This window comes from Ctenopharyngodon idella, chromosome 13 (assembly GCF_019924925.1).
Source record: "Ctenopharyngodon idella isolate HZGC_01 chromosome 13, HZGC01, whole genome shotgun sequence".
NCBI lineage: Eukaryota > Metazoa > Chordata > Actinopteri > Cypriniformes > Xenocyprididae > Ctenopharyngodon > Ctenopharyngodon idella.
The window spans coordinates 12,919,707-12,932,040 of NC_067232.1; the positions used below are offsets into that span (position 1 = coordinate 12,919,707).

At 36.2% G+C, this 12,334-nt stretch overlaps 1 protein-coding gene across 2 annotated transcripts in view; it reads left to right on the plus strand.

Annotated features, from left to right (window-relative positions):
- arhgap22 (Rho GTPase activating protein 22) overlaps positions 1–12,334 on the plus strand; it is a 35,102-nt gene that overhangs the window by 1,687 nt on the left and 21,081 nt on the right. The window contains exons 1-3 of one of the 2 annotated variants that reach the window (XM_051916965.1): positions 988–1,149; positions 6,409–6,608; positions 10,004–10,091. In XM_051916965.1, the coding sequence (XP_051772925.1) occupies positions 1,107–1,149; positions 6,409–6,608; positions 10,004–10,091 (331 nt within the window). In that variant the 5' untranslated portion in view covers positions 988–1,106. Of the gene's footprint in view, positions 1–987; positions 1,150–6,408; positions 6,609–10,003; positions 10,092–12,334 lie in introns of those variants that run through there. The other variant, XM_051916964.1, reaches the window with a different exon arrangement.

The window sequence follows — 12,334 nt, forward strand, 5'->3', positions numbered from 1 at the left end:
ATAATACTATTAAAGCAAATGAAGATTGAATAACAATTTATAGAGCCAGTTTACCTAAAAAGAAAAATTATTTACTCACCCAAACCCATAAGCTATTCTTTTTCTAATGAACACACAGGAGAAATTTTAAAGAATATTTATATGCAGCTCTAATGCCAGTTCACAATGATCATGTCCAAAAATGACAAAAGCGCCATAAAAATAGCCCATACGAATTCTCCAGTATATTCCAATTCTTCTGAAGTCATATTTTATTTTAGTTCTGTTTTGTTTTGTACCAAAATTCCATTCTGTCCCTCACAACAACTTACTGTATGACTTCAAAAGACTTGGAATATAGCACACAAGTCATAAAACGGTATTTTTATTGTATACTCTTAATTAGTTTTTGTCCTTTTTGGAGCTTGTTTTATAAAAACTTCTATGTGAAACTTCAAAAATCTTTTTTTGTGCTCCACAGAAGAAAAAACAACAACATATGGGTTGTAACCCATGTGGGCAAGTAAATAATGACAGAATTTCTAGCAGAACTATCCCTTTTACAACTTTTTGTTGTTTGGAAGTGATTTGAAGTGAGGAAAAGCTAGACAATGAAAAGGTGAATGTAGAGTGAAGAAGAGAAATAGAGAAGTACATACAGTAGTACTCACAAGCACATGCACATACATTCACCAGACTAAAGAGCCAATTAGGAGGGAGGGAGAATGGGGGGGAAATGGCAGAAGCCCTTCTGTTTCTGCTTCACTGAATTATTGAGTGTAATCATCCAGGCCTTTAATGGCTGGTCCGGAGTGGAATTAATTTGGGGTGGTGTGGGATAAATAATGCATTATGGGTAAGGGTGGATCTGAGCGTGTGCAAGAGGTCTCTCTCCTCCAGCTGCCTCTGCATGATAAGGGTGGGAGGGGCCGGGAAGCGTGCCGCTTAGTGCAGTGGGCCAGTGGGACATGAGAGGGGGGAGAGAGAGAGCGAGAGAGAGGAAGGGAGGGAGGGAGGAAGACAGATGCTGTCCAGAGCAGGCGGAAGAGGTGCAACAGGGCGAGGCTCAGGAGGAGAGAGTAGAGTGCGGATCCCAACATGTGGATGGAGGACAGTGTTGCTCAGCTATGAACACCATGCTAAGCCCCAAGATTAGACAGTCCAGGAGAGGTAAGCATGATATGATCTGCCTTTAATTCTCAGCATCACTGTCATGCGTTCCCATCTGTAGCAACACCCTCTCCTGGCTGCTTTAGCTGCGCTCACTACCGGCTCGTAGTCTCAGCTCAGTGATGGGCTGTTGAGGATATCTCTGAGGCTCCATGGCAGTGATCCAACACACTGGGCGGTTGCTTGGTAACATCTTTCAGCTTGATTAGTGGTTAATGAGTGTAAGTGGTCTCTGGCTTTGTGTCACACTCCTTAACCAGAAAGTCATGATTCGGATCTTGACACATGCTGATCGTGCCTCATAACGCTGATGTGTTATATTGTGATTTTGATTCACTTTTTCATACATGATGATGCAGAAAAGTCAAGAAGAAGCGCGATTATTATATTTCCATGTCATTTTCTATACATGAACTCATGTTCTATTCTTGGTCTATGATGAATTGTAGTCTCAACACTCAAGGGACTTAAAGGTGCAATAAATCATAACAGCTGAATGTCAAACTGTTTCACCTGCATGAGAAAAGGCTTGCTGACAATAGCCTGTAGCCTGCTATACTATTAGGGCATACTGTATACTTAAGCTAAATGTCATATAAAATGTAAACTAAATGTAATGTACATACAGTAGCTTGTAGGTTTATTCATCACATGACACTTTGCAATAAGGTTCAATTCATTAACATTGTTAGTTCATGATACCTAATGCATTAACCAATAAACAGTACTTTTGGTCAATGTTAATTTCCACAATTTTAAATTTCCTGTTCTATAAATTAACATGATATTGTTATGAACATGAATTAACACTAAATAATAGTACTATATTTCAGGGTATCCGCGGAGCCGAAATAATTAATAACTTTGATTTGCTGTCGCAAAATATGTACATTGGTGTGATACGCACACGGAACCAGTTTGGTAATTGCCTCCGGCCGGTGCAAAATTGCCATAACTCCGGTTTGGAGAGAACAAATAAAATAGATACTATTGCTTCTAACCTGAGTGATCATTTTACGTGAACATATAGCCAAAATCACAGCAAATGTCTATCTTATGTGAATGGTGATTTTGTCAGACAACGTCTCGATTATAAATCAGGATTTTAGTGCTGGTTTAACATGTCAGGGCTCGAACTTTACTTTCCCGACCGGACAAGGACCTGATTAAAACGTCAATACCTAAAAAACAAAACAAAAACACAGCAATTTGGGAATCGCCAAAACGCGAGTGACTGAATTTATTACATTTAGTGTTAGTGGCGATCGATAGTGGATAATAATAGGCTGTATAATGTAGGCTACTGACGATAACAAGGTTGCGCTGTTGAGGCTCGCTTAGTATCTCGAGGAGAAATGAAAACATGAGCGAAGCACACATAAAAAGATGCTTGGTTAAACATACTGCAGTAAAAATTCAAAATGTGTAGTTTTTATAACTTGATACTGGTAAGCAAAACCACACGACCAAGAATGCTGTTTTCCTATAGGCTACCATCACGATTAAAAACGTGACACTGATTTTATACAACAGTTCAATTAACAAGTAGTTAATATTAAGCCACTTACATTTTAGAAGGAACATTGACTGGTTTTGTTCTATTTTATCAGCGAAAATAGTTTCAAACAAAGATCACAGCATTACCAAACAACAGCCTTGTTTTCATTACTGAATGATTCAGCGTTTTGAAGGAATCGGCCTTTTGAATGAATCGTTTGAATGAATGAATCAATGACTCACTCATTAAGACGGTTACTTGCAGCCACCTACTGGTTTCATGTTTGTATTTTCAAAAAATATTTAAAACAATCCCATAACATTATTTAATGCAGTTGTAATCAATCAAAAATATGCAGATTTACATATGTCAAAGCTGCAATATTCTGAAAGGATATTGCTTCAGAACAAATTTATATTTCCACCACCACCACCACAAAAAAAAAAAAAAATGTAATGTAATCTTAATGGGCCGCGTTTCAGTCACCACTTCATATTGAATGACAACAAAAACAGAAAAAATATATAGATGAACATTTTATTGGGAATTTGGCTGTATTAAAATATATTATGTGAGCAAAAGGGTAGCAGCAGAGAAGCAAACAAATGTAAAGGGCTGACACTTGGCAGAATGCGAACAATGACATGATGAATTTTCTAATTGCCGTATATATCGTCATCTATCGATATTTAGCGGCATATATATATATATATATATATGCCATTAAAAAAATTTAAAAAATGGCATTAAAAAGCATTAAATTAGATTTGATGAAATCTGTAGAAACCCTGTATTTATAAATTAACCTAGATTATTGTTAGTTTATGATGCTAAATTGAGTCTTACTGTACAGTTGTTACCGTTGATCAATTCCATGCACAAAACAGGTGCAACATCACTTTTTTTTTTTAAAGTTGAATTGATAATAATTGCATGTTTTTTCCTGATTATTTCTCCTCGTAAATGGAGAATAGGCTTTTCTGCTTCAGCAGTTGTGGTAAGAGGCTATTTGTAGATTGATCTCTGCCCTGCTGTGCAACATAAAGCAAACAGGAGCATTTGAAGCACACTGTCTGTCTGCTGGGCTCTGCATTTGTCATCTTGCATATGGATTGTGTCACTTTCGGTGAGGGTGTTGGGTTCACCATGTTTTAAGCCGCTACAGCACATATTCCAGCACAGCAGGCTCAGAGACACTGCCAGGTTTCATTTGCCGACTGGTGTGTCATTCCACTCTGAGTGTCAGAACATTAAGTGGATTTACAATTGCCTTTTAGTTTTGTGCTGTAGTTGTGTTATACATGCTGTACTTATGCATAATACAATGTGTGTGTATATATATATATATATATATATATATATATATATATATATATATATATATATGAACTACTTACTATATTGTAAATATATATATGTATATGTGTGTCTTTATATATATAATATAGTAAAGTTCAGATGCTTTTAGACATATTACATCTTTTTATGAAAGCGGATCTAAGGAATAGTCCAAACCATATGAGCTACACAAAATTCATTAATATTCTGTTCCTCATGCCATATTCAAGGTGTCCTCATAAAACATGCCTTGTACGAAACTCTTTATTACGAGGCTATTTTAAGCAGCCTGATCATTTCAGGCATAGATTAATTGCTAATATTAATTCTTAATAATTCTTAAAGTCTTCATATTCAGTACCAGTGCCCTGAAAGGATATTTAAGGAACAGACACACAAAAGAAAGGCTCTTTTGTCATTCCAAAAAATGAGTCTGAATTAAATATGCATGGACCTGGTCAGACTTCCAGTATTTTTAGACTGTGAACATGTCACAGGAGCAGAAAATCAGACAAATTGAGGAAAATTCTAATGCTAAACCCTCTGCCCAGTCGGCAACCTGCATGTTATTGAGAGTTGGCCGCTAGGTTTATGGGTAATAAGGAGAAACATCATTCTGTGTGTCCCTGGAGACTGCTGTTCAAAAGGCTGGATCATTTTAGGGGTTTTTCTCCCACCCTCTTTCTTCCATTTGTGCTCTCTCACTCTTTCTCTCTCCATGAGGCTGTAGGTGTACATTTACACTGATGAGGCTTCCATTACTTACAGTGATTGAATCAGAGGGGCAGCGTTTGCAGCCCTTCATTCAGATGGGGAGGCTGAGGAACAGAATGGGTGGGACATTCCTGTTATGCAGTAAGAAAGAAAGAGAAAGAGACAGAAAGAAAGAATATACTTGTGTTGTAATTTAAGGAAGTATGATTATAACTTGATTGTATACACAATGGCAAAAAAATTAAGGGGATAGAATTTAACAGGAGGGGGGAAAAGCATTGTTCACTTACGGGATGCTGTTATTGTTTTATATATAATTTTATGGTAATACTTTACAATGAGGTTCATTAGTTAACTACATCAGTTAACATGAACTAACAATAAACTGCACTTCTACGGCATGTATTAATCTTCGTTAATGTTAATGTTTAACTAACGTTAAAGATTAATAAATACAGTAACAAATTTATTGCTCATGGTTAGTTCATGTTAGTTAATACATTAACTAATGTTAACAAATGAACCTTATTGTAAAGTGTTACCATTTTTGTTATATAATTTGTACATATTTTCATATAATTTTTAAAAATATATTTTTAATATAAATTTTATATATTTTAAAAATCACAGAATAGTTTAAAAAAAAATCTCAGAATTCATGAAATCCATTGCTAATACTTGTGATGTTTGTCCACCAAAAATGACATCACTTCCTGGATGATGTCATTGAGGAATTGGCTTGTGTTAGTTAAAGGGAGGTTACAAAGGCATGATGGAAAATGAAAGTGAGAATGTGATTACCAATTATAATATAATATAATATATTTCCAATACAGTAAAAAAAATAAAATAAAATAATTTGAAGAAAGGACAAAATAAAATTTAAAGTTTTTTTCTTTATATATTTAGTTTTTTTGTATTATAATTTGCATTAAAATGACATTAAATTAGCATTAAAATGAAAGTAATTACATTATTTTACAATTCACATGTTAAAATGTGATAAAAGGAACAAATAAATGATTTACAGCTTTTAAAAACATATTTTAATTATTTTATTTTAAATACATATTTTATCTAATAAGTAAAGACATACTCTGAGCATACTGCACAATAGGAGTGACCCAGCCACTGTGAATGTGATAAAGGCTAGAAAAAAAATTCAATCATGACTTGGCAAATAAGAGGAATGGGACAAGGCAGAAAGAGGGAGATCCAAAGTGATCCTGAACATGGCTGTACAAAGGAAGCTTGGGAGTGCACTCTCATGTTTACTGCTATCCTGCTGCTCTCAGCACACAGGAAAGAAAGGATTGATTTTTCCCTTCCGGCCCACAAGCTGCTTCTGATACTGGGCATGCGTTTCAAAAACAGCTGCCCCATCTGAGCCGCTTTGCTGTGGTTTGTGGTTGTCTCTGGTCAACATAAGAGGAATTTAAATTCATGAATAAGCCCCAAAAATGTTGCCTTTGCATCATTAAGGAGCCTGTCATAAGGCATGCATGATACATCTTGTTTTCAGCTGTGGTGGGAAATTGCTGGCATTGCCCAACACGTCTATTCATATTTATGTGCGTTCTGTGCATACACTTGTCCAAACACGTGGAGGCAAATTCACTTGGCTTAGATTGAGCAGAATTGGGATGTAAATATAACATATAATCTAACCTAACATGTTTGAATGTATGTATGTGTGTTTACGTTTCCAGCTAGGTCTAAGAGCATGGTCATGGGGGAGCTCTCCCGCGGCTCCAGCAGGCCGTCGTCCCCCAGCCTCCAAGAGAGGGCGCTGAAAGCTGGCTGGCTTAAGAAACAGCGCAGCATCATGAAGAACTGGCAGCTGCGCTGGTTTGTGCTCCGAACTGATCAGCTCTACTTCTACAAGGATGAGGAGGAAACCAAACCACAGGTACAGTGGGAGGAGGACACAACAACCTGAGAACAGAAATAAGGATACATGTTTTGTTATTGTATCTGAAATAAAAGGTTGCCTTTTTTCAGCCACAATAAAAATAAAATCTGACCCTGTTGTGTCCAAACAGTGTGACAGTTAATGTTGCCAAAATAGATTTAAAAAAAAAAGAAGAGACCTTGACCTTTTATTTCATATCTGATCAATAACCCTACCTCTAAAAAATCTATATGTTATTTCTCTTACTAATTTAAGCATTGATTTTGAGATAACTAATGACTTCACTATTTTCAAGTTCAAGCCCTCAAGCACACACCATCTACAGGATATTGGACTAGACTTCATCAGTGGGAGGGACAACATTGTGTTCTTTCAGGCAGCGCTCCTAAAAGTTTTACACTCTTAAAATGTACACATTTCAATGCATTAGATATCTGAAGTGCCTAAATAATTTTGAGCCACTGTATGTTTAAATTTTATGAATATATACACTACTGTTCAAAAGGAGTTTTTTGTATTAAAGAAATTAATACTTATATTCAGCAATGATGCATTAAACTGATCAAAAGTATTTATAATGTCACAAAAAAATCTATTTTAAATACTGTTCTTTTGAACTTTCTATTCATCAAAAAGTCAGATTCCACAAAAATATAAAGTAGCGCTTATTATACTTAAGATTATCATGTGACACTGAAGGCTGAAAATTCAGATTTGCCATCACAGGAATAAATTATATTTTCAAATATATGAGAATAGCAAATATTTATTTTAAATTATAGTAATATTTCACAATATTACTGTATTTTGATCCATTAAATTCAGCCTTGGTGAGCATTAGAGACTAGGGGTGTGAATCTCAGATGGTCTCACGACTCAATTCGATGACGATTATCATGTCAACGATTCGATTCAATATTCGAATTTTCAATATTACTGCATATGGCTACATTTTCGTCAATGAATACAAGGAGTCAGGTATATGTAGGCTACTCCCTTTTTATTTTATCTGCTCCAAGAAAGTACACTTCCTGAATGTAGCAAACAAACAAAACTTAAGTCTGAACACAGCAGATGACAGAAGCATTTAGAACTAATAAACACTAGTAAATACTAAAAGCGCATGAAACTGTCAAGTAGTGTAGGCCTAAGTGACAATAACGCTCTCACGCACGCACGCACAGTATAAAGTTAAAATAGTGGGTGCATTTTTTTTTTATTACTCACTTTTGTGTTTCGCCTCCATCCGCCATTTTACACTAGCGCGAGAAGCGCGTATGCGACGAATGACGTTAGAGAAACGTCAGTAGGCTATAATCGATAGTGTCCCAAATGGCACACTTTTATGCACTTTCGGTCTTGTGGACTTACAGTGGCTGCTGCGTGCGCGTGTCCGTTAAGTCCACGAGACCGTAGGGTGTCCCATTTGTCAATTTTAGTCTTCAGAAGGGTGCTCGCGAGAGCCCACTTTGCGGCCGATATGCGCCCTCGATGCGCACTTTTACTGAGCCTGCACTGGTGCGAGCTCCGCGGCAGACTTCTTCCCGACAGTCAAAGCGACGTTACGTCACGAAAGTGCAGACTCGTAGGAAAGCCGTAAGTGTTTAGGGTGCCATTTGGGACAGAGCCATGGTCTAATACTGCATCCCTGCAGAATCGTCCACGTTCGCATTGCGATGCATTGTAGAAAGTTAATTTCAACACCCCTATTAGAGACGTCTTTCAAAAACATTACAAAACTTTTGAACCGTATACATGAATGTATACATTATAAATATTGAAGAAAAAAAAAAAACACTCAAGACACTATGCAAGAATTTGCACAAAATAAGCAATAGTTTTGTAACAGAAAAAAGACTTTTTTTTTTGCTAAATAAATTTGTCGTTTTCAGCTGCCCTAAAATTCCCCTTTTTCCTCATTGCTGTTCATGTGTATTTTTTTAAAATATGAAAGCTAATGCGAAATAGTTGATATGTGACCCTGGACCACAAAACCAGTCATTAAAATTTAGATTTATACATAATCTGAAATCTGAATAAATAAGCTTTCCATTGATGTATGTTTTTTTTAGCATAGGACAATATGGAATCTGAGGTTGCAAAAAAAAATCAAAATATTGAGAAAATCGCCTTTAAAGTTGTCCAAATGAAGACCTTAGAAATGCATATCCACTCACAAAAATACATTTTTGATATATTTATGGTAGGAAATTTAAAAAATATCTTCATGGAACATGATCTTTACTTAATATCCTAATGATTTGTGGCATAAAAGAAAAAAATTATAATTTTTACCCATACAATGTATTGTTGGCTATTGCTACAAATATACCCGTGCGACTTATGACTGGTTTTGTGATCCAGGGTCACATATATTGTATCTTTTGTTTATGAGTTATATGCATGTTATTTGATTTTGTTTTTATTACAAAAAATGATAAAAGAAATCTAAATATCACATATATACTAGGGCTTCATTCTCCCCTGTCAGCAAGGCTTTGGAAACAAAGCTATGTCCTCCACTGTCTCCATTACAGCAAGATGACATCAGCATGCTGTTAGCCTGACAAACTCATTTGGAAACAGCATGCCCTCCTGCTTGGCTGTAGTGTAAGTCAAAGCATTTAGCGGATACAGAGCAGCTGACCTATGACCCCTAATGCAGCATGACTTTACTCAGCGTATACCGCCGACTCTGGCTCATCTATCCTTCAATTCGTATTATTCTCCTCCGGAGCCCGTAAACTCCCTGTTAATGCTCCCGCTCTCTTTCTCTACACCCCCTCCCCCCGACCCCACCCCACCCCATCTCCATCACAGCTAAATTCAATCTCCGCTGCAGAAATGTGCCCAGCTTGCATTTGAGTGGGTAACCCTATAAGCATTTAACCTTATCAATGCATACCCTCTGAAATTTCATTTAACTGCAGCTAAATGGCAGAGAGGAATTTCAGAGCGATGAGAACTTGCATTGCTGTGTTAATGCAGCGAAGGATGGAGGATGAGCTAAAGGAGGCTGCTGCATAATTTATGATTTGACTGTCGTTGTGTCTAATTATGCATGACTCAGCATTGCTGATTACAGTGTAAAATTGGGCCATGCACCCAACAGAGAACTTGAATACCACAATGCCTCATCTGCCCTGAAGTTAAGCCCCCATAGGTGCTTATTAGCACCACAAATCAATTATTAGATTACAATAGCATAATGTAACACTGATCTCCAGTTATCTCTGCAGAGAAATAGTTCATTCTCCTAATGCTTTAAAAGATAGAACAGCTTAAAATGTTAAAAAGTTCTGGACACTGGACACAAACTGTGCTAAAAATGTGCCCTTCAGCTCTTTTTTTTTTTCAGTGTAAAGTCATCTTTTCTTTCTTTTTCCCTCCAGGGATGTATCCCGTTGCAGGGTAGTCAAGTCAACGAGCTGACAGCCAATCCTGATGAACCTGGGCGGCATCTTTTTGAAATAGTTCCAGGTAGGAGATAATTAAATTTACCTAAATCATTCGTGGTCTGATTTAAAAACCATTTAAATGGTTTGTGCCATCAGGGCATAATCTGTGCAAGTTATATTTTATACTGTCTTAAAGTATACTCTTAGACTTACTTGTCACTCAAGGGGGAATTTAATGGCAAAGCAAGAAAACAAACAAGGCACTGTGCTCACAGGCTCTGAACGGGAGCTTGCATATTGTTACTGATGAAATACAGCTTCCTCATTACCAGAGTTAATCACTAGAGGGCATGAGGTGTCCTCTGAGGATACATGAAGGACATTTGTGAATACTAAAATCCTTTCATTTGCAAAATGCTGACCACCTACTGTGAGCTTCAAAAGTCTGAGACCACAATGAAAATCTGTTTTCTTTTCTTTAAACCCTAAAAGAAAAAAGATGAGCAACAAATAAAAAGTAAAATTGAATGACATTGAGAAAAAAAAAAAAAGAATAATATGTATTTAATACTATTTCTATACATTTATGACATTTCAGCTCGAGTGCTGCTTTCGGTCTCTTCAGAAAATTTGGTCTTAACCACTTAATTCATATGGATTAGTTTTACGATCTCTTTATAAACTTTTTGAAGCATCAAAGTGGTAGTTGCGTAGACTGTCAATGGAGGGACGGAAATCTCTTAAATTTCATTAAAAATATCATCATTTGTGTTCCGACGATGAACTATATACAGGGTGAGTAAATGGTGACAGAATTTTCATTTTGGGGTGAATTTACCCTTCAACAACAAGGTGAGGTAATTGTTAAGTTTTTCATCTGGTTTGTTGTGTATTGTAGTAGTGTTTTTAACTTGTTTGGCACATATTATCCAACAGTTATTAACTTTTGGAATGTCACATATCAGCAATAATATACAAACAGTCCACCTCCGTTGTGTCACATAAGTCACGCTACAGATGCAGCAGTATGTTCCCGTGGGACAGATTCTGCTGAAGCGTCTATTGTTTACATGTACTCTGGTAACCTTCGCATATCACATCATTCTGCACAGCCTGACCCAGCATCTCATAAGCAAAGAACGTGACCTTAGTTGAACCTTGAATTCGGTATAAAGTGTCATAGGTTAACATGAGCTGCTGCAGACAGTCCCCTCATATGGAGGACATTTCTTTGATTTAAAATAAAGACTAAATGGCTATAACTGATACATATCTCTGTGTGGCCCACAGTGCTGCATTTACTGACAGATGCTTGACACATGCATTTACTGACAAAGCTGCTTGTTGTCAAAACCCACAAGAGCGATCACTGACTGTCAAATATTAGAAAATCTCATACACTGTATTTTGAAGTGTGACACTGACAGCTGGACTTTTTTCTCCACTTATCTGCCTTATTTATGCCCTTCTGTAACTATACATCACTAGAGACACTTCTGTTTACACAGGTAATGTTTGATTTTGATGCTAATTTTAATGATGTTTTTTTATTCCCATCCTCTGCAGAAATCCTAAATAAAAAATCTGTTTGCATTATGAAACTCATCTGCTAGGGTCAAGTTTATATAGCTTTGATGATGTAATAGTGAAATGCTGTTGTCTTTTTGCCTTTTATTGAAATATTTTATTTAGGTGCCTAGCAACACTCGACTATATCGTTAAATGACTGATGGGAGAATTCTTTCATTTACAAGAAGTAAATATCACAAGCTGTTGCTACAGCAATCAAACCTGAACGTAAAAGTTGAACCTAAACCAACACGTGACTTGGCATTCAGGACCGAGGTGTCTGTATTCTTTTCTGAGACTTTAAGCGCTAAGTCATAATTAACTTTAATACTTTAATTTCATGCTGAAGCAAAATCTAAGCATGAACAAGTACATGATGGAATGAAAGCAGGTAAAGGTAAAAAAGAAAAAGAAGGAAAAGAATAAATCATTAATGTTATACACTAGCGTTCAAAGGTTTTGCGTCAGTAAGGTTTTTTTATTTTTTATAGAAATTAATACTTTAATTCAGCAAGGATGCATTAAATTGATCAAAAGTGACAGTAAAGACATTTATAATGTACAAAAGATTTTTATTTCTAGTAAATGCTGTTTATTTGAACTAATCAGATTCCTGAAAAAATGGTTTTCTCAAAAATATTAAGCAGCACAACTGTTTTAAAATTGATAATAATGTTTCTTGAGCAGCAAACCAGCATATTAGAATGATTTCTGAAGGATCATGTGACACTGAAGACTGAAGTAATGGCTGCTGAA